We start from the raw sequence: 23,781 nt of genomic DNA, 5'->3' as shown, positions 1-23,781 counted from the left end.
CAATCAGAGAAAGACATGTATCATACGACCTCACTGATATGAGCGATTCTTCATCTCAGGAAACAAACTGAAGGTTGCTGGAGTGGTGGGGGGTGGGAGGGATGGGGTGGCTGGGTGATAGACATTGGGGAGGGTATGTGCTATGGTGAGCACTGTGAATTGTACAAGACTGTTGAGTCACAGACCTGTACCTCTGAAACAAATAATACATTATATGTTAAAAAAAAAAAGAAGATAGCAGGAGGGGAAGAATGAAGGGGAGTAAGTCGGAGGGGGAGACGAACCATGAGAGACGATGGACTCTGAAAAACAAACTGAGGTTTCTAGAGGGGAGGGGGTGGGGGATGGGTTAGCCTGGTGATGGGTATTAAAGAGGGCACGTTCTGCGTGGAGCACTGGGTGTTATGCGCAAACAATGACTCATGGAACACTACATCCAAAACTAATGATGTACTGTATGGTGATTAACATAACATAATAAATAAAATAAAATAAAATAGCTCCTCTCCCCACGTAGTCACTGTCTATTCCTCTACCTTGGGGGGGGGGAGAGGTTGGCAGAATAACGGTCCCCCAAAGATGTCCACGCCTCAATCCTGGAACCTGTGTATATAGTACAATACAGGGCAAAAGGAACTTTGAAGTTGTGATTAAAGTAAGAACCCTGAGGAGGGGAGATTATCCTGGATTATCCATGTGGGCACAAATGAAATCACAAGCATCCTTATGAGGGAAGAAGGGAGGTGGGGGGTCAGAGAAGGAGATGTGGCCATAGAAGCACCAGTTGGAGTGATGTGGGGCCATCGGCCAAGGAATGCAGTTTCTAGAAGAAGCTGGAGAAGCCAAGGAACCGGTGATTCCCTAGAGCCTCAGAAGGACCTCAGCCTTGCTGACACCTTGGTTTTAGCTCTGTGAGAGCTGTGTTGGACTTCTGACCTCCAGGGCTGTGAGATCATAAATTTGTATTTCAGCCACTTCGTTTGTGGTAATTTGTTATAGCAGCATGAGGAAACAAATACACATGGATTTGTTTTTCTTCATAGAATTTACCATGGAGTAATGGATTGATGGGTTATTTGCCTTGGGCCCCAGAAGTTCAGCTCTATGGATGGACGGTCATTTTGTCTTCTGTTTGCTGCTGGTCCCCAGGACCTGGAACAGGGCCAGGCACACAGCAGACGTGCATTGAACAAGTATGCGTCCCCTCAGTAGGTCTTTATTTTTTCACCCAATAAATAGTTTGTGATGCCTGCCGTAGCCGGGTCACCCTTCCTTTGTGTGTGGAGGTCAGTAATTCCTGTCAAGAAGGTGATCCCAATTCCCAGTCCCTGAAGAGTCCCCTTCCTGTTCTCCTACCTCACTACCCACTTCACTCATGCGTGTACTCACGTGTCTCGTGAGTGTGTACTGTGTTACCTGCCAGGCACCTGGGATGCAAGGAGGCACAGGGCTCAGCTCCATCCTCAGGGAGTCACCCAGATACCCACATTACCTCTGTGCTAATGGCAGACAAAACCGAAGCCAAATGATTGCTGCCATTATGTGCTAATTAGAGAATAGTCTTATTTTTGAGAAAAATCCAACCACATAAGCATTACCCCATTCTAAGATACTAAGTGGCCAGGCTGAAGGTCCACAGCTGGAGCAGGGGCTTGGATCAGTACTCTTCGGGGCACTCAAGGGTTTGGACTGATACTCTTCCCAGTGGCTACTGTTTGCTGAGTCAGCCTTTTGCTTTGTTGTTGCCCATGGCCCTGACCCTGACTTGGGCAGGTAGGCGTCACTACCCCCATTTTACTGATGGGAAAATCAAGGCTTGGGAAAGTTAATTTATTTTCTCAGGTCCACAGTGACCAAAATGGGGAAGCTGGGTTTAGAGCTAGCTAAGTGGGACTCCAAACCCTCCCTTCCACCTCCGCCCCTCCCCATCTCCCCCGCCCCCCCGGTCTGTTAGGTCTCTTCCTACTGCCAGCCCATGGCCAAAAGCTCAAGTGCTTACAGGATCAGGCAGGAAATAGAGATGCGGGAACTGGGCTGGCATGGACAGTGGTGAATCATAAGACTACTGTCCTACTGTCAAGGGGCATCATAGGGCCGGTTTGGGCAGATCTTCAAATTTTTGAAATGATGTTGGCAATCAGCATTTTTGGGTGAAGTTTCCCACGCAGGCACGGCCAGCCCATGTGCAATCTGTGTGTGTGGTACCAGTGTTACGAGGAAGGAGCTCCCGGTTTAGCTTTTCAGGGAGGCGAGAAAGGGGACATTTGCTTGCTTTCTTTGCCTGGTGCCTCTGCAATGCTTAAATGCATATATTCTTATGGGATGTTGATTGGGGGTTACCTTCCATTAGAGATTGTTTGAAAGAGTAATTAGCTATCTTGAAAATTCCACTTGCCTCTGAATAAACTGCTTCCTGAAGATAGCATGTTGAAAGAATCCTATAAATTTCCTTAGAAAGAATTGGTCTGATGGAAATGAGAAGAGCCCACAAGCTTGAAAGGCAGAACAACCAGATTTCCCCAGTGTGATAATCACCATCAATAACTAATGGGTACTAATACAGTTTAAGCTTTATCACCCTGTGATGTTTGGTCATCATTTAATGAGACTAGTGTTGTATCATTGAGGTGAAAAGTGGGGACAAGCCTCTCATGCAGAATACTCATGATGATGATACCTACTCTTTGTAGCCAGCCTTTACTTCAGGGCCAGCCATGTTCTAAATATTTTACCTGTATGGATTCATTGCATGTGCACATCACCGTAGGTAAGCATTTTAGTACACCCATTTTATAAGTGAAGAGACAGGCACAGAGAGGTTAAGTGACTTCCCCAAGGTCACCCAGCTGGAGTGGAGTGGAGTCAGACCTTATATCCAGGCAGCGTGGCCCCTACGTTTATACCCCAAAGACCTTTCTTCTTCTACCTTTTAGTAAAATTACGATGAGGCTGGAAATCCAACAATAAAATCGTTGGCATTTACTAAATCCCTATGTGGCTGGCTTTGTGTGTCTGAAAGGAATGCTTTCGGCTTCCAGTAAATAGCAAACTTGACCCACAGTGGTTTGGGCAAGTAGGATTTTTGTGTGTGTGCAATATACTAAGTCCAGAGGTAGGTGGTTCCTGGCATGGTTTCAGAGGCTCAACAACAGGGAGTGGTTTCTCTGCACCTGTCTTGGCCTCTTGCCTCAGAGTCACAAGATGGCTGCTATAGTTCCATGCATCGTATCCATATCCTTTGCAGGAAGAGGCAGGAGGGTTGAAGAACCACTCTACCTGTAACTGTACCTTTTCATCAGGAAAAAAATGCTTTCCCAGAAATAGCCCCATAATCCTCTGCTGAGATCTCATTGACTAGGCCTGTGTCACAGGGTCGCTGCCAGATACACAAGTGTCTGGGAAAGTGGGGTGCACAGTTGTCCCGATTAATGTGATGGCCCCAGGACCATCAGTATCACCTGGGAACTTACTAGGGATGCAAATTCACTGGCCCCTCTGCAGAAACTCAGGAGTGGGCCATGATCTGTCTTAAGAAGCCTCCAGGTGACCCTGATGAACACCACTGGATTAGACCAGTTATGACTCATTGCCTGGGGCTGGCCACACTGGTCCCTAAACAGACCTGAGGTTTCCTAATCCGGGAAGCAGGGGGAGCTGAGCCTAGCTGGGCAAACAACCAGTGATTTAATGTCCCATGGGTCATTTCCTTGTCCGTGTGACAGTCCCCCAGGCGGATGCCACTGCTGTCTTGTTTGGGTGAGGTCACTGGCACAGTGTGCCCCTTGTTTCTGCCTTCACAGCACACTTGTCACAGTGTCGTCCTTGGCAGCTCCCTCAGTGTCTTGTGGTCTGAACAGACACTGCTTTTTAGGAGTGTACCTTACCGTCCCCGAGCTGGCTCCAGGAGTGAGTGTGACTTCTTCTGGTGGGGCAGTTTAATGATCTAGAAACCTGCGGGTGACCGACTGCCCTGGTTTTCCTGGGACTGCAGGAAAACCTGCAGTGCTGTCAGTGCTAAGACCAGAAAGGTCCCAGGCAAACCAGGACAAGACGGTCACCCTAAGAAACTTGCTCGTCAGCCCCTCATGTCCCCCAGCCAAGTCCTCTTGCTCTGGGCCAACAACCCTATGTGACAATGCAATTTCTAGACCCGTCTGTGGCTTGGCACTGTCACCGAAGTCATTTCAAAGTGCTTACCAGCCAACTGTAAACCCTTCACTTATTCAAAGTGTGTTCATGTAGGCACTATTTATGTAAGTATCAGTGCACCAGGCCTCAGGGAGATGCCACATAAATGGGGAACACAGGCCATATGCTCAAAGTCATTTAAATCCAATCTAGTCTAATAAGCAAACATTAAGTACGCACCTATTCATCTCATATATTGTGTTAGCAGCTCCTCCAGGAACACACATTTTTGTAGGGGATATGGATGAGTGAGATTATTTACAGCATTATAATACTAATTGTTAAAATAATAGGTTTTGGCATTTGCCCGTTGGCTGGGTAATTAATATCCCTCTCCGGTTAAGAGACAAGACAGGATAGGGGGGCAGTGGAGAACCACGCCTTTCCTGGGCTTGAGGGGTGGGGCCCAGGAGGGCACCAGCAAGGGCTCCCTGATGCTGAAGCCCAGAACTAGCCAGACCCCCCCAGCCGTTCACTGCAGCTCTGGACCCCGCAGACCCCTGCACATGGCAGCTGGCCCTAAGAAGCTTCTGTCAAGAAGGGTCGGAGGAGAAGCTTGCTCCCTGAAGACAGTTTCCAGAGAGAGAGAACAGAACAAGCTAGAAATACGCTTTGCGGTTCCTTGTTCAGCTCACCACTCAGCTCACACCACCTTTGATGGGGCAAGAGGCCATAGGTGTTCAGGGAAATAGCCCTCCTAGGAGAAATCAGAGGAGAGGGCAGACTGCTCCTTGTCCCCAGCATAAACATCGAGGGCTTTTTGGGAGGCTGCTCTGTGTCGGGCACTATTCTACACTTTTGTGGAAGGTAGGCGCTGATGCTCCCACTTTATAGGTGGGGTAAGTGAGGTGCACAGAGGCCCAGTGACTCACCCAAGGCTGTGGCAGAGCTGGGTTATGGACCTAAGCAGTCTGACTCAGGCTGGGTTCTCCTGATCGGTGGCCAGATGTCTACAGGAGGTCCAGAGATGGCACGAAGGAGAAAGGATGCTTTGGGAGTAGGGAAAGGCTTCCTGAGAGAGCACGTGAGCCACATGTCCGAGGCCAGGCAGGAGTTGGGGTGTTGAGGAATGGCTTTCCAGGCCGGTGAATCCATGGCCCAGAGGGATGGCATCCTGATGCTGCAGAGAGCCTTTGGGGAGGCAGAGATGCTTGCTGCTGAGTGAGGGGCGGCTGGCAGATGCCCGCAGCGATGCCTGCCCTGGGGGCCCTTGGGGCTCCCGAGAGGATCTGCACAATTTCCTAGCTCACTGCTGGGCAACTGGCAAATGCTGTCCAGGCACCTTGTTTTTCTCTTCTCCTTTGACTTTTGTTGAGTGGGCAAGAGGTGAAAGCCTGGAATTTCTTTGCCTGGCAAGTTATATGCAAAGCAAACCGAAGTAGGTCAAAGAACCAAGGTCTTGCTAAGTTAACCATTAACATTGTCTCTCTATTCTAAACACGTTAGGTGTGCGATGGCGCACCGGATTCTGACTTGGCTCTGTAGGGACACAATTGAACATAATTGTCCTCCTTCAAGTACATTTAGTGCACAGGGATCTAATTGTGTTCGTTCACTTCCCCACATCCTCACCCCTGTAATATAGTGAACTAATCAATTCACTTCATCTTTTGTAAACGACATGTCTCTCCTAGTTATTGGGAACTGGCTGTAATTCAATCTAATTAAAAAATATTTACCGAACACTCATTATGGACCAGCAGTTGTGCTTGGCACTGTGAATGTGGGGATCTGCTTTCAGTTGGCCCTTTAGTTGATGAATAGCTGTTGCATACTCACTGTGTACTAACACCGTGCTAGGTGCTGGGGACGCAGGGGGAGAAACAAACACGCCCTTTGACTTCAGGGAGCTTAGCGTCTAGTGGGGAAAAGCTGATTTAAATCAAATCCATGTACAATGATACAGAACAGTGTATTTTGGAGGAAAGTCCCACAGCCCTGGGAGAGTGTAGTAGGAAGGAGACTAGTCTGGAGGCTGAGCACAGTTTTTTCCTGGATACAAAAGGGTAAAGAGGGAGCAGAGCCGGTGAGTGTTCAGCCAGGAGAAGAGCGTTAAAGGCACGGAGAATAACTGTTCTAGGCACAGAAAAGAAGCTTGTGCATCTGGAGCTCAGTGGGTACAGGGAGTGTGGTGGGTGGTGCAGCAGGAGAAGTGACAGGAGTCTGATTGTGTACCAGTTTGCTTTCCTGGAAAACAATGAGGGGGCGTTGAAGGGGTGGGAGCAGAGGACGGACAAGACCCCTTGCCTGCAACAAGCACATATCCCAGGATGGGAAGGTCAAGAGAGGATGGAGGACTGAACCAGAGGGTGGCTACCGATGGACAGATGGGAGAGATAGCCAGGAGGTACAGTGGACCTAACCTGGTGAAGGGCTAGCTAAGGGGTTGAGCGAGAGAGGAGTGTTGGATGAGTTCCAGGCTTCGAGCGCACGAGTTCAAATGCGTGATGAAGTACTCCTCCTAAGCTCCATTTGGACCTGTGAGATTCAAGGTGGCTTTGGAGCCTTCAGGAGTTGCTGTGGAGCAGGCATCAATCAATACATACAGGCTGGAGGCTAGAGAAGAGGTTCCTTGGAGAGTCATTGGTAATTAGGTGGTGGCTGAAGCCTTTGGAGCCAGTGAGAAAAGGAAGGTGGTAGACGGAGGCTTGACAGACTTTAGTATTTAGTGGCTGGGAGGATGAAGCTGAGTGTGCACAAAGCATGAGCTGAAGCATGAACTGGCGTCCGTAGAAGCCAAGCAGGTGCTTCAAAAAGGACAGAGTGACCAAGCACAAGGAGGAAGGAAAGGTGTCTGTTGGATTTAGTGGCATGACCATGCGTTGTTGGTCTGCTGTGCTGTAGGGATGGGGCAGAAACCAGACCAGAGTAAGGCAGTAGAAATTGCAAGAATGGGGAGATCTATGAAGAAAGGGAGGCATGAGATGGGGCAATACCAAGATGAGACTGAGGGATCAGTGTCTCCATTCTCCAGTAGCTCACAATGCCAGGGCTAAACAGACGTCCAAGCAGCAAAGACCCACGATATGATCATTGCATTTGAGGGTTCAGATACCATAAAGGAGACTGAGTTAACACCTTGGATACCGAGACAGGTGAGCTGAGTGTGTAGGATCCGAACATGCAAGATAAGAGTGCCAGATGCGTAAGACAAGAACCAGAGGTAGGGAAAAGTCATCCTGGCAAAGGGAACAGCAGCGAGTGCAAGAATTTGATAATCCAGGTATCCAGATTTTTCTCTGTGATCCCTTCCCCTGAGCCCATAAGATGTCTCTCATCCTATATACCCCCTGGGGACGTGTTGGCTTGGTGGGGGGGGTGGGGAATAAAATGTGCTGAGAGGTATCCATACAGTGGTGGAGTGCTGCCATGGCAAATATAATGCAATTGAAACCAGAAGCCACTTGGAATACACGGGTAGGTATGTAGGGAGAACTCTCAAGAACCAGTGCAAGGTTTAGCAAATCTGATTTGTTTCTTTCTTTCCCTCATTTTCTTTTGCAGTCAACTTTGACCATTTTCAGATTCTGCGGGCCATTGGCAAAGGGAGTTTTGGAAAGGTAAGGATGACGGATTTTTAAAAATTTCATTAGCAAAATAGAAAAGTCCCAACCCCTAGGGTCATGTATATGTGCGTGTCTGCGTGTCTGTTTCTGTGTTGGTTGCTGGGCACTGGGAATTTCCTGTTTGACAGAAAGTTTTCAGTTTGCCAAATTTGAAATGTGAAAGAAAGTCTGAATAGTTTCCTTTGGATCCACTGTAATTTCATTTTGAAAATTAAGTTACCACGGCAGCCCCGGGTTAGGTGGATTACAATGGTAATTATTTCAAGATTGCTTATGCTGTTTTCTTCCTTGAGTATCTAAATGAGGAAAGCGGAAAAACAAAAGCCACAAATTTAGGAGATGGCCAACATCAACTCTTTCCTGCAGTTTAGGCATTTTATAAAGAATTTTTATTGTGGAAAGAATCCTTGACATGAGATCTACCCTCTTAACAAATTTTTAAGGGTGCAGTATATTATTGTTGACTATGGGTGCAATGTTGAACAGCAGAACTCTAGAGCGAATTCATTATCTTACATAGCTGAAACTTTATGCCCCTTGGTTAGTAACTCCCCATTTCCCCAGCCCCTCAGCCCTGGGCAACCACCATTCCTTTCTTTGATTCTAGGACTTTGATACTTATGACTCTGTAGATACTTTGTATCTGTAGAAGCATGCAGTATTTGTCTTTGTGTGACTGGCTTATTTCACTTAGCATGGCTTCCTCAAGATTCATCCATGTTGTGTTATAGAATTTGTATTGTAAAATTTCTTTCTCTTTTAAAAGCTGAATAATATTTCATTGTACCTATATATCACATTTTTAAAAAATTCATTCATCTGTTGGTGGTGGACATTTACATTGTTACCACATCTCGGCTATTGTGACTAGGGCTACAATGAATATAGGAGTGCAGTTATCTCTTCCTGATCCTGATTTCAGTTATTTTGGATAAATATCTAGAAGTGAGATTGCTGAATCATATGGTAGTTCTAGTTTTAATCTTTTGAGGAACCTCCATGCTGTTTTCCACTGTGGCTGCGCCATATTACATTTCCACCATAGAAACATTACATATTACATTCCAATAGAAACAAAGAGGGTGCAAGGGCTCTAATTTCTCCATATCCTTGCCAATATTTGCTCTTTGTTGTTGTTGTTGTTTTGTTTTGTTTTTTGATAGTGGCTGCCCTGACAAGCGTGAGGTGATATTTTATTGTGTGTTTTTTTAAAGATGTATTGATTTATTTGAGAGAGAGAGAGAGAGAGCATGATAGGAGGGACAGAGGGAGAGGGAGGGAGAGAGAATCCCAAGCAGACTCTGCACCACGCATGGAGCCAGACACAGGGCTCAATCCAATGACCCCAAGATCAGGACCTGAGCCAGAACCAAGAGTCAGAAGCTTAACCAACTGTGCCACCCAGGCGCCCCTTATTGTGGTTTTGATTTGCATTTCCCTGATGATTAGTCCTGTTCAGCATGTTTTAACATAGCTGTGAGCCATTTGTACATCTTCTTTGGAGAAACATCTATTCAATTCAGTAGCCCATCTTAAAATCAGGTTCTTAGTTTTTTAATTTTTTTTTAACTATTGAATTGAAGGAGCTCCTTACATATGTTGGAGATGAACCCCTTATCAGATGTATGGCCTCTGAATTCTTTGTTATCTGTGTTTTTGATGTCATACCCATGCAATCCTTGCTAAGACCAGAGTCATGAAGCTTTTTTTTGTTTTGTTTTCTTCTAGGTTTATAGTTTCAAGTCTTAACATTTAAATCTTTTAACTCATTTTGAGTTGACTTCTGTGTGTGGTGAGAGATAAGGGTGCACGTTCGTTTGTCTGTGTGTGGATATCCGGTTTTCCAGCACTGTTTGTTGGAGAGGCTACATTTCCCTGCTCTGTATTCTTGGTACCCTGGTCAAAGATCAGTTGACCATATATGCATGGATTTTTTTTTTCTGGGATCTTTATTCTATTCCATTCGTCTCTATGTCTGTTTTTATCCCAGCACCATGCTGTTCTGATGACTGTAACTTTGTAATATAATTTGAAATCAGTAAGTGTGATGTCACCAGCTTTGCTTTTGCCCAAGACTGATTCAGCTGTTTGTGATCTTTTGTGGTTACTTATGAATTATAATTGTTTTTTCTATTTCTGTAAAAAAAATGCCATTGGGATTTTGATGGCGATTGCATTGAATCTGTAAATTGCTTTGGGTGATATGGACATTTTGATAATAGTAAGTCTTCTAATCCATGCCTTTCCATTTGCTCATGTCTTAATTTCTTTTTTCAAGGTTTTGTTATTTTCTATATACCAGTCTTTCACTTTATTAGTTAAATTTATTCCTAAGTGTTTATTCTTTTTGGTGCTATTATAAAGGGGATTGTTTCCTTAATTTCATTTTCAGAAAATTCATTATTAGTGTATGGAGACACAGCTGATTTTTGTATATTGATTTTATATCCTGCAACTTTACTGAATTCATTAGTTCTATTTTTTTCTGTGGCATCTTTAGGATTTTTTATACATTAGATTGTGTCAACTGCAAACAGGGATGATTTTACTTCTTTCTTTCCTATTTGGATGCCTTTTATTTTGTTCTTGACTAAATACTCTGGCTCGGACTTCTGGTACTATGTTGAATAGAAGTGGGGACAGTGGGTATCCTTGCCTCGTTTCTGATCTTAGAGGAAACTCAGTTTTTCACCATAATATTAATTGTAGGCTTTTCATGTGTGACCTCTGTTGTGTTCCCTTCTATTCCTAACTTAGTTGAGGATTTTTATCATGGAATTGTGCTTACTTTTGTCAAGTGCTTTTTCTGCCTCTATTTAGACAATCATGTGATTTTATCTTTTATTTTGTTACTGTGGGATATCACATGAATTGATTTCTGTATGTTGAACCATCCTTATACCCCAGAGATAGACTGCATTTGCTCATGGTGTGCGATCCCCTAAAGAGCTATTGATTCTATTTGCTAGTAGTTTGTTGAGGAGTTTTGCATCCATAGTCGTCAGATAGATTGGCCTGTAGTAATTTGTTTTCTTGTGTCTTTCTTTGCCTGGCTTTGGTAACAGGGTCATGCCGGGCCCGTAACATGAGTGGACATGTTCTCTTCTCTTCAGGTTTTGGGAGGAGTTTGAGAAAATTGGCATTAATTCTCCTCGAAATGTTTGGCAAAATTCAACAGTGAATCCAACTGTTCTAGGCTTTTCTTTGTTGGGAGGTTTGACATTTGTTTGTGGAAAGTACATATTTGTGATCCTTAACTGTTTCCAGTGACAGGCTCATGAAAACAATGAAGAGAACAAGAAGGAGCCCCCAGCCGAGCCTGTCTGTTCTCATTTACTCAGGAATCTCCTTTGGCAATGTTTGCTTTAGTACATACTGAATGCCAGATATCCTTATATCCTCAAGTAAATATTATTTCTATTATGGAAGTAGAAAAACCTAGACCAAAAGACTTAGACTTGGTGACTCCAAAGGATGGAGTGACCCACCCGTGGTCACATAGGCAGGAAGTGTCCTGGCTGGGATTTGAACCAAAGACTGTTTGATGACCAGGTACCTGCTGTTTTAACAACCCCACACTCTTGATTAGACCATTCACAACTCATAGAGTTAAACTGAGATAGTGATCTAAGAAGTTGGATAGAATTAGCCTTCCCTCCTTCTGTCCTTTGTCTTTCCATTTTTGTTGTTCTTTTATTAATTCAATCCATGAAGACTGAGTACCTACCCAGTGCTAAGCACTAGACTTTGATCCAGTAGTAACCTGAATAGACCCGAGTGTTTTTCCTTACATTTAGAAGGGAGAGAGATGACAAACAGGTAAATATGTATGTTTATGGTACATTAGATAGTAATAAGTACATTAAAATGGAGGAAGGTGGGAGGTATGGTGTTCTGGAAGATAGTGGCAGAGAGAGGTTGCTGGTTTATAGAGTGAGCTGTCCTAAGGTAGCCGCTAACCACGTGTGGATATCTAAATTTAAATTAATTAACGTTAAAGAAGATGACACAGTTTCTCAGGCACACTAGCCACATTTTAAGTGGTTAGTAGCCACACTAGTGCCAGTGGCTACTAGACCAGACAGCTCAGATTATAGGTCATTGCCATCCCCCTAGACAGTTCTGCTGGCCAATGCCCTCCCAGAGGGTGGCAGGGTGCCCTTGGTGGTCAGATGCTGTGTGAGCAGAGTCCTAACGGAAGTGAAGGAGGAAGACAGGTTCCAGGTGGAGGGAACAGCAAATGCAAAGGCTCTGGAAGGGAGTGTGGTCGGTAGTTTTGAGGAGCTTCAAGGTGGGGAGAATGGCAGGAGAGGAGGTCAGTGATGTCAGCGAGGACCAGATCACATAGGACCTAGCTGATCATGCTCAAGATTGAGAAGGGAAGGCCGTGGGGAGTTCTGACTGCAGAAGTAACATGATCTGTTTGTAAAGTTTGGCTGCCATGCTGAGAGTAGCCTGTGTGGGGCCAAGGGCACATTAAAATGATTGACCATTTGTATTATCAGGTGAATTGGGTTAATTTAACTGACATTCACTGAGCCACTGAGCAGGGCCATGTGCTGCATTAGGTATTGTGTTGTTGACAAGACTGGGGGCTTCCTGAGGGCAGAAATCTTATTGAAAAAGCAGGTATGAGAAACAATAAATTGTGACATGGTATGTGATGGGTTAATCTTATGGGTTGCATGGCTAAGCGGTGGTACTCAGACATTCGTCCAGACACCAGACTAGATGTCCCTGTGAAGGTAGTTTTTAAATGAGATTGGTATTTAAATCCATAGGTTTTGGGTAAAGCAGATGACCCCCCCCCCCCATAATGTGGGTAGGCCTCATACAATCAGTTGAACGTCTCAAGAGAAAGACTGAGCCAATTCCCCTAAGGAAGAAGGAATCCTGCCTCCAGGTGGTAATCCCAACTCCCCTGGGTTTCCAGCCTGCTGGCCTGCCCTGCAGAATTCAGACTTACCAGCCACATTTGTGGAACCAATTTATTTTATCCTTAAAATAAATCTGTCTTTTCCTGTCTCCCTCTCTCTTTCTTATTCACTGGTTCTGTTTCCCTGGAGAGTCCTGATTACCACATAGTGCAGTAAGGAAGACAAGAGCAGGCACGAGCTCCAGCCAAAGTGGGGAGGAGGAGGGTTTGGGAAGCACTTCCTAACAAGAGGCCAGAGCAAAACTAAAACCCTAGGAAACTGTTTCAGGCACATTCACTCTGCTCTGGGCACTTTGACCCCAGTCTGACTCAGCGAATGATTATTCAGAAATAGTACTTTATTTATTTTTTTAAACTTATTTTATTTAAATTCAATTAGCTAACATAGAGCTACCCTATGACCCAGCAATTGTACTACTAGTTATCTACCCAAAGGACACAAATGTAGGGATCCGAAGGGGCACCTGCACCCCAGCGTTTATAACAGCAATGTCCACAATAGCCAAACTATGGAAAGAGCCCGGATGTCCAACAGATGAATGGATAAAGAAGATGTGGTGTATATATACAATGGAATACTACTCGGCCATCAAAAAGAACGAACTCTTGCCATTTGCAATGATGTGGATGGAACTAGAGGGTATTATGCTAAGAAATAGTATTTTAGATGTGACCAGTGCCACTTTGGAAATCGTGGTGAAACCCTCCACTCCTGCTTTTATTCAGGGGCTCACTCCCCCAGGGCCCCCTTTCCCAAGCTCACACTTCAGGGCAGCTTGAGGAGGGAGGTCGACCAGTTCCCAGCCCTGGACTGTAGGGTTAGAGTGTCCCTGAGGTTTGCTCTGTGTGTTGGGGGGAGACACATGGTCCTTCAGAATGACACACAGGTCCCAGCCTAGTTCCCAGATGCATCTCTCGACTCCTCCCCGGCCAGTCCCCAGGCCCCCGCTCTGGGCCTGGTGTCCTCTCTGCGTTGACAGCCACACTGTCCCTCAGTATCCCCTGCCTCCACCTTGGCCAGACCAGGACCAGCCTCTGGGTCCGCTCCCTCGTCTCTTCCCTGTGCTTCCTAAAGGGAAGGCAGGTGTGGCTGGGACCGAGCTGCCAGAATCCCCAGAAGTCCGGGGAGCTAAGGGAGGCCCTGGGGTTCCTGCAGCCCTTTTGCAGGTGGGCCCTGCAGTGCTCTGCTCTTCCCTCTCTCTCGGAAGGTGCATCTTAGTAAATCTTCCCCCTCCTTCTGTCCCCAACCTTCCGTAGTCGCCTCTGGCCTCTTCCTCCATTAAGACCCTTCTAAAAAGGTAGCTCGTCAAATCACTATGTTGTACACCAGAAACTAATGTAACATTGTGTGTCAACTATACTGAAAAAAATTTTTGTATTATGTTCAGTTAGCCAGCATATAGTACATCATGAGTTTTTAGTGTAGTGGTCAACGATTCATTAGTTTCGTTTAACACTCAATGCTCATCCTAACACGTGCCCAAAAGAAGAGTTATCTTAAATGAATAATTGGCCTTCTCCACTGCCACTTCGGCCCCCACCAGCCAGGGGGCTGGGGTGTCGGTGTCAGTTTTCCCTTGAACCGAATTCTCTGTCTGTGCTGCCACTTACCTCCTCCACCCAACTGGGTTGGGCTGTATTTGGGACGGGTGTGCCAGGGCTGACTGATCTGTCAGTGGTCTGTGTTTATGCAGAGCATCTCATCCTTATGCAATATCCTCCAGCAAACAAAGATTTCCCCTGGGATGATTACCACCCCTGGGACATCAGCCAGCAAGGGTTTCTGAGCATGCAGACCCTTGGGAGTCAGGCACACAGGGTTCAAATGGCAGCCTTGTAGGGTCCGAGCCTCTGTTTGCTCACATGTAAAATGGGCATGTCGATGTCTTCCCTGTCAGGCTGCATGAGATCTAAATGAGGTGGCACAGCACAGAATCCAAAGTGCTGCTTGGTAAGCAGTGACCCCTCAGTGCTTAGGCACTTTTCCCCAAGGGCAGCAGGAAGTCAGGTAGGGGAGGCTTTTACTGAATGCGTGTTTCTTTTTTTTTGTTTTTGTTTTTTGTGAGGGGGGGGGGGGGGGGGGGGGGGGTGGGCAGAGGGATAGAGAGAGAGAGAATCTCAAGCTGAGCTTGAGCCCGATGCAGAGCTCCATCTTGCAACCCTGAGATCATGACCTGAGCTGAAATCAAGAGTCAGACACTTAACCGACTGAGTCGCCCAGGTGCCCCCCTGAATGTGCTTTTTTGGAAGTAGGTGACATGCACGGTTCTTGCACGAAGGGTCATTTGTTTGGATGTAAGTGTGGCATTGGGGCAGGCAGGCAGGTTCCCAGAGCATCTCACCGTGTGTGACATCTGTCAGTGTTGACAGTTCGCGGGCCAGGCTTGGTAAGGCTCATGATCTTACACGGCCCTCGTCCTCTTGGCAGACCGTCTGGCTCTGGCTCTGATGGGGCCCTTGTCATTGCAGTTTCTCGAACCTCTCTTGTCCCTGAGTCCTGTCTGTTATTGACAGTTTCTGTGGGGCTGATATAAAACCAACAGCTTTGGTTCGTTTCTTCCTTTCTTTGATTCCCTCATTTCTTCGCTCCTCCATGCTCCCACCAGCCTCACCTGCCGACCCATCATACGGGGGGATCAATTTGTTCTGGGCCCCTTTCTAAGTTCTGAGGTCACAAAAATGAACCAGAGGTGGTGCCTACTTCCTAGGATCTCCCAGATACATGCAGGATGCAGAGGAAGCAACAGATAATTAAAGTCCAGTCTGAAGAACACCGATGGAGAGAAGCCCAGGAGATTCGGGTGTACAGGGGTGGGTTTGGAGGATCTGAATTCAGACTTCAAAAAGTAACCTTCTCTGTAAAGGGCAGGGTTGACTGGATATGTATTAATATTTTCTAACACTTTAGTATGAAAATTTGCAAAAATACAGCAAAGTTGAAAGAATTCTATAGTAAGCACCCATATCCACCATGTACACTCTATCGTGAACATTTTATCAAGAAATTCTATCCTTCCACTTACTAATCCACGTTATCTTTTATGCATTTCATAGCGAATTGCAAATATCTGTACACTTCCCTTAAATATTTCATCAAAGAGATTTGTCTAGTTTTTCTTGATGTAAAGTGTACATACAATGAAATGCACAAATCTTATGTTTGCACTTGCTGAATTTTGAGAAATGCATGTATCTGTATAATTTGCATCTCCCCCAAGATATAGATTACTGTCACCCAGAATTCCCCTGTTGAGCCTTTCCAGTCAAAACTCATCTTCACCCCAACCACTCCTCCTCTATAGGGGAGGTCTGCCTATTCTAGAACTTAATGCAAATGGAGTCCTACATAAGCACTCTTTTGTGTAATGCTTCTGAATATTTTGTACTTTGCATAACGATTTTGCAGCCTAATGTTCTGGAGGTTCATCCATGCTGCCGTGTAGCGGCATGTTTTTTCCTCTTCATTGATAAATAGTATTCTGTTCTATTAATATATCAGTTGTTAATCCATTTTCATCAAGATAGACTCCAGGACTGTCCCTAGTTTTTGCTGTTTTTCATAAAGTTGCCGCAAAAATTTGTGTTGCCTTTTTTCATAAGCATATGACCTCTTCCTCTTGGGTAAATATTTAGGATTAGAATTGCTGGACCATAGGGGGAGATGAACCATGAGAGACGATGGACTCTGGAAAACAAACTGAGGGTTCTAGAGGGGAGGAGGGTGGGGGGATGGGTTAGCCTGGTGATGGGTATTAAAGAGGGCACGTTCTGCGTGGAGCACTGGGTGTTATGCACAATGAATCATGGACCACTACATCAAAAACTAATGATGTATGGTGATTAACATAACAATAAAAAATAAAATAAAATAAAAAGAATTGCTGGATCATAGGCTGGGTGTATGTTTAGTTTTGTGCAAAGCAGCCAAAAGGTTTTCCAAGATGGTTGTGCTATTTTATACTCCTCCTGAAAGTTCCTCTTGTTTCACATCCTTGCCAACAGATTTTTCACTTTCACTCTTCTGATGGGTGTTCAGTAGGATCTCAGTGTAGCTTGAATGAGCATTTCCTGATGACTAATAATGATCAACATTTATTTCACGTGCTAATGGCCAGTCATGTATCTTCCTTTGTGGAGTTTTGCTCAAAACTTTTTGCCATTAAAAAAAAAAGTTTAATTATCTTTTTTCCCACTTTCTAAACATCTTTATTGCATGTGTTTTGTTAGAAAAATTTATTGAGATATAATTGACATAGAAGACTGTGTAAGTCTAAGGTGTATGTTTTGATTTGATACCTTTATATATTGCAATGTGATTACCAACTAGCATTAGCTAACCCATCCGTCATGGCACATAATGATCATTTCTTTGCTGTGGTGAGAACATTTAAGATCTAGTCTCTTTGCAACTTGCACATGTTTGGTATTGAGTGTAATCACTATGCTGTGCATTAGATCTCCAGAGCTTATTCATCTTCTAGTTGCAAGTTTGTACCCTTAAACAACATCTCCCCAACTTCCTTACCCCCGGCCCCTGGTAACTACCATTCTACTCTCTGTTTCTACAGTTCAGCGGTTTTAGATTCCACAGATAAGTGGTATCATGCAGTGTTTGTCTTCCCCTGTCTGGCTTATCTCACTAAACATAATGCCTTCAAGATCCATCCATATTGTCACAAATGGCAGGATTTCCTTCTTTCTTATGGCTGAATGATATTCCATTGTGTAGGAATGCCATATCTTCTCTTTCCATTCATCATTGATGGACTCTTAAGGTTGTTTCCATATCTTGGCTGTTGTAAATTATGCTACAATAAAATTAAAGTGCATATATCTTTCTGACACTAATATTTGACTAAGGAGCCAAGAATACTTAACAAACGGTATTGGGAAACCTGGATAATCACATGCAGAAAAATTAAATTGGACCCCTATCTTGTATCACCCACAAAAATTAACTTGAAATGACTTAAAGATCCATTAGTGTAAAACTCTTAGAGGAAAACCTAGGGAAAAAAATCTCCTTGACACCGATCTTGGCAACGATTTTTTGGCTATGATACCAAAAGCAAAAGCAACATACGCAAAAATCAACAAATGAGACTACATCAAACTAAAAAGCTTATGCACAGCAAAAGAAACAACCGACAAAATGCAAAGGCAACCTACAGAATGGGAGAAGATATTTGCAAATCATATATCACATAAGGGGTTAATATCCAAAATGCATAAGAAACTCCTCCAATTTGATAACAACAACAAAATCCTATTAAAAAATGGGCAGAGGAAATAAATAATCATTTTCTGAATAGGGCATCCAGATGGACAACAGGTTCATGAAAAGGTGCTCAACTAGTCATCAGGAAAATGCAAATTAAAAGTACAGTGAGATACTACTCACTCATGTTAGAGTGGTTACCACGAAGACAAGAGATAATAAGTATTGGTGAGGATGTGGGAAAAGAGAACCCTCGTGCACTGTTGGTGGGAATGTAAAGGTTCAATCACTATGGAAAACAGTGTGGTCGTTCCTAAAAAAATTATAAATAGAACCACTATATGATCTAGCAATCCAACTTCTGGGTAAATATCCAAAGGAAATGAAAACAGGATATCAAAGGGGGTTGATTTCTTTTTATTATTGAGTTGTGGGATATATTTACAGATACCAGTCCTTTGTCAGATATGAGACTTTTTTTTTTTTTACCAGAATATGGTTTGCTTATTACTTTTACTAGTGGTGTCTTTTGAGGTATGGATATTTTAAATTTTGATGAAGTCTAATTTGTTAAGTGTTTTTGCTTGTAAATGTGACTTGGGTGAGAAAACTTGGCTCAAGAAAATGTACTCAAGTCATGACGACATTTTACTGTATTTACTTTCTGAAAGCGTTATGGCTTTAGTTTATAGGGTTAGTTTATGATGCATCCTGAATTAAACTTTGTGTGTGTGTGTGTGAAGTAAGAGTTGAGGTTCATTTTTTGTATATGGAAGTCCATTTCTTAAAAAGACTTTCCTTTGCTCACTGGATTGCTTTGGTGACCTTGTATAAAATCAGATATCTTCAATAAGTGGGAGGTCTAATTTTGGGCTCTTTATTTTGCTCATTTGACCTACTTGTTGATTCTTATGCAAGTCTTAATTATTGTAGTTTTATAGTTAGTCTTGAAATAAGGTAGTATAAATCCTCCAATTTTATTCTTTTTTAAGACTGTTTTGGATATTCTAGGTATTTGGATTTTCATAAAAATTTTGAAATTACTTGTCAATTTCTATGAACAACTGGTGGGATTATTATTGGGGTTACATTAAATCTAGTATCAATTTGGAAATAATTGACACTTTAATAGTATCAAGGTTTCTAATCCATGAACATGGTATAGGTCTTTATTTCTACTTACCTCTACTTATTATTAGATGATTTTTCATTTCTTTTAGCAGTATTTTGTGCCATACTGTATTAAAATTTTCCTTAAGTATTTCATGAGGATTTTTTGGACACTATTTTCTTTTAAATTTAAATTCAATTAGCCAAGGTATAGTACATCATTAGTTTTTTATATAATGTTCAGTGATTCATTAGTTGAATATAACATCCAGTGCTCATCATATCAATTTTAGTGGAATTGTTTTTAATTTAGTTTTTCATTGTTTGATGCTAGATATAAAAATACAATTAATTTTTATATCTTAATCTTCTATCCTAAAATCTTGGTAACTAAATTTTAGTTGTAATAGTTGTTTTGTAGTTTCTCTGAGATTTTCTGTGTCAACAGTGATGACATCTGCTAAGTAGAAGTACTTTTATCTATTTCCCCCACCCCCATATTGATTTTTTTTTTTTATCCTTGCCTTGTTGCAATGGCTGTAACCTTCAGTACATTGATGAGAAGTCATGAATGCGAGCATCCTTGCCTTGATCTTAATGTTAAGGAGTAAGAAGCATTCAGTATTTCATTATTAGGGCTCTAGGTTTTTCAGAGATGCCTTTGATCAAATTGAGCAACTTCCTTTCTATTCCTAGTTTGCTGGAGGTGTTTTTTATGTCTGGTTGCCAAATTCTGTCAAATGCTTTTTCTGCATCTATTGAAATGATCATATCTTCTCCTTATTTTGTTACTATGATGCATTGCATTGATTGATTTTTACATTTTAAACCAATCTGAAATTCCTCAGATAAATCCCACTTGGGTATTGGCTTTTGCATATTGTTGAATTCAATTTGCTAATATTTTACTAGAGGATTTTACATCTATGTTCAAAAGGAATATTAATCTACAATTGCAGTTTTTTGTAATGTCTTTGTCAATTTCTTTTTAAGATTATACTAGCCTCATAAAATGAGTTGGGACATTTTCCTCTATTTTCTGAAAGAGTTTGTGTAAATTTGGTATTACTTCTTCAAAAGTTGTATAGGATTTATGAATGAAGTCATTGGGTATGGGGTTTTCTTTGTGGAAAAGTTTTGACAACAAAATCAGTTTCACATTTTCTGAGGTTTTTTCCTTATGTGAATTTTGTTAAGCTGAAATCTCAAGGAATTTAGCAACTTTCTCTAGGTTAGCCAATTTGTTGGCATAATTTATAATATTCTCATATAATCCTTTTAATTTCTATACTCTCTGCAATTATAACTTCTCTTTTGTTTCTGATATTATTAGATAATAAATTTGTGTTGCTCAAATCACAAAAAAAGAATATTTCTATTAAATATGGATTATTGGGTTGACAGTTTTTTTTTTTTTCTCATTGCTGTAAAGATTTTGTACCATTGTCCTTTGACCTACTTAGTTTCAGATGAGAAGCCAGGAAACTTTGAATCATTGCTATCTGGTATATAATGTGTCTCCTTTTAAAGTTTTTCTTTAATTTTCTACTTTCAGCAGTTTGACTATGGTGTGCCTAATGCCTAAGTAGAAATTCTTGAGTTTTTAAAAAATAGTTTTTCTGTCTTTCTTAAATTCCCTATATTTTTATTTATTTCTACTGTATTACGTCCTTAAGCTAGTTCCAACATCTTGGTCAGCTTAGGGTTCACCTTTATAAAAAATGGGTCACATTTTCCTGGTTCTTTATGTGTTGAGTCATTTGGGGTTGTATCCTGGACATTGAGAATGTTGTGTTGTAGAGACTTTGAGTTCTCTTGTATTTCCTAGAAAATAGGTTTTTAACAAGTAATTAACTGGGTTGGCCTTACAGTGCATACTCTGCCTCTTGTGAAGGCACACAAATCTCAGTCCACCCGTCTTTTTTCTTCACGAGACTGCTTACAGCCTGCCCCATACAGTGATCCTTATGGGTCCGCCAGAGATTTGGACAGAGCTCATGTGCCACATTTGAGGGTTCCTTTCTCTGGGTTTCTCAGAAGAGGAGTTGTGGCTGAGAGCATTTAGGAGTTTTGCTTGTAATCTCGTGGACGGTGACTGAAATTCCATAACAACAACACACATTTTTTTTAATTTTTTTATTGTTATGTTAATCACCATATATTACATCATTAGTTTTTGATGCAGTGTTCCATGATTCATTGTTTGTTCATAACACCCAGTGCACCATGCAAAACGTGCCCTCCTCAATACCCATAACCAGGCTAACCCATCCCCCCACCCCCCTACCCTCTAGAACCCTCAGTTTGTTTTTCAGAGTCCATCATCTCTCATGGTTCGTCTACCCCTCTGACATACTCCCCTTTTCTTCCTCTCCTGTTATCTTCTTCTTTTCCTTTTTTCTTAAAATATGTTGCGTTATTTGTTTCAGAAGTACAGATCTGTGATTCAACAGTCTTGCACAATTCACAGCGCTCACCATAGCACATACCCTCCCCAATGTCTATCACCCAGCCATCCCATCCCTCCCACCCCCAACCACTCCAGTAACACTCAGTTAACAACACACATTTTAAAAATCCTACTGAAACGTTACTTTCTGTTGTTTATCGCCCTAATGCTGAGCATTTAATGGCTTAAGGAAAAAGGAGGCGTCTCTTTAACCCACAGCACAGTTGGCACCATGTAGAAGCATATCATTTTTACCTTCACATCACTGACAGTTTGGTCCGGAACCTTCCACACCCCTTCATGGTACACTACCAAATCTGTGTGCATGTGGCCTCATGATTTCTGAATTGATGATATCCTGTCATCTTCCTTGAAAGTTTTGTCTACAGTTTCTGCCCACACCTCTGCTGCTGTTTGCCTGCTGGCGTGGCGCTCAGAACCTTGGTCCAGGGCATACATGGATTAAAACTACTGTGATCATGGATCTTTTGAAAAATGCGAACTTTCTAGAGGCTCGGTTTTTAAGTCACTCTTGGGTTGCAGCAGTTTCTCGATGATGCCCAAATTCATGTAGAATGTACACAAACATCCAGGGTTCAGGATGAGGCTGGTTTACATGCAGGGCAATAGAACCTAGCTTTGTTCTGGTCAGAATGCCAAATCATCACTGCCTTTCATGGTAGATGCAGATGAAGTCTGTGTGACTATTATTAACCTCAGGGTTTAGGTGGACTGGCATAGGAGGCAGAAAACCACCCTCCTAATATTGAACGGATATTTTGGCTTTGCTTCCTGCCTTTGGCGGGTTCAATATCTGGCATTTATTAAGAGTTTTCGAGCAAGACATTTCATTGTTAAACTGTGTCAGTAGCCTTGGTTATCAGGAAAGAACACATGTGAATGCACAGAAATCTCATTTTACTTTCATGCTGGGAGAGTTGTGCTTCCCCAGTACAGTAATAGCTGTATTGGGAAGGGTGATCCACTGATTTTTTTTAGCAAGAATTTACTGAGATTTTTTAATAATAATCCTTTGATGACTGAATTTTTGGACAGTTATGGCCCAACAGGTTAATTTCTGTTTATCCAATGGAAACACTTTAGGTCTGGGAGTCAGGCCGGCTCTGATATGTGTTAGTTGTGGATCCTTGGGAAAGTAGATTAAACACTCTGAAGCTTCGTTTTCTCGTCTGTGAAATGGAAAGAGGACAGAGAACCAGAAAGAACGTAAGGGCTGCAGGTTTTGACTGTCCAGCATGCTTTGCAATCCTGTCTGATATCGATATAACATCCCTTTCTTTAGAGAACACCTTTCCACTCCATGTGTGCCCAGGGCTCCCCACTCACCCTCCAAGAGGGGCACGTGATATGTCTGTGCCAGCCACATGGACCATATTCTGCTAGACTGGTGCATGCTCTAAGGAGAGGCCTTGTGACCCAAGCCCAGCCATTCGGAGTCTTTCCATGGAATCAGTAGTGAAAGGCTTGTTCTCTTCCCCTCACGAATGACATAATGTAAGAAAACAGGTCTGCATTTGTTGGTTGCCATTTTCCTCAGCAGTTGGTGAAGGCGAAGGTCTATTTGTTTTGTTTTAAGATTTTATTTATCTTAGAGAGAGAAAGAGAGCATGAGCAGGGGGAGGAGCTGAGGGAGAGGGAGATAATCTCCAGCAGACTCTGTGCTGAGCACAGAGCCCAATGCAGGGCTCAATCCCAGGACCCTGAGATCATGACCTGAGCTGAAACCAAGAGTCAGACGCTCAACCAGCTGTACCACCCAGGCACCCCAGACGAAGGTCTATTTGTAGAAGGAATGAGGCCCACAGTAAAGAAATAAACAGTTGTAAGAGGTGGGTAGAGAAGAGAGGGTCCCTGTTGGGTAGGGTCCAGACTAGAGTGAGCAAGCATGGCACCTGGGTGCAGAATTCCAAGGAGGCATCGCTCCCAGGGTCCTGCAAGTACAGGTTGGTACTTGCTTCCTGTACTATGTACTCTTGACTCCTTGCTTGCATCACCGTAGATGGCCCTGCTGGTCATGGCCTGAGCTTGAGTTCTTCCAGAAGCTTATATTGAAATGCAAATGGTTTATCAGGAGGTGAACCCAAAAACCACCTGCAAAAGAAGGGGAGTGAGACAGAGAAAGGGAGGTAGCCAATGATGGGCATTGGACGAAGCCACTCACCACTGTGGCACCTGGATTCACCTCCCCATGGGACCTCTGGGAGACAGTGCAGAGTGTCCCCTGGGGGCAGCTGAACTTAGAGAAGTTGATGTTTTTATGCATAGTTCCCCCTTCTTCATTGGTGGAGGGCTG

The 23,781-nt window shown here is 43.2% G+C and overlaps 1 protein-coding gene across 4 annotated transcripts in view; it reads left to right on the top strand.

Moving 5' to 3' along the window:
• Positions 1-23,781, top strand: part of STK32B (serine/threonine kinase 32B) — a 416,268-nt gene that overhangs the window by 96,106 nt on the left and 296,381 nt on the right. For all 4 annotated transcript variants that reach the window (XM_025887383.2, XM_025887382.2, XM_073891418.1 and 1 more), the window contains exon 2: positions 7,693-7,748. In XM_025887383.2, the coding sequence (XP_025743168.1) occupies positions 7,693-7,748 (56 nt within the window). The remainder of the gene's footprint in view (positions 1-7,692; positions 7,749-23,781) is intronic.

This window comes from Callorhinus ursinus, unplaced genomic scaffold, assembly GCF_003265705.2.
Source record: "Callorhinus ursinus isolate GAN/ISIS: 27379988/994484 unplaced genomic scaffold, GSC_fseal_2.0 scaffold4, whole genome shotgun sequence".
Lineage (NCBI taxonomy): Eukaryota > Metazoa > Chordata > Mammalia > Carnivora > Otariidae > Callorhinus > Callorhinus ursinus.
This window is presented reverse-complemented; position numbering and strand designations above follow the sequence as displayed.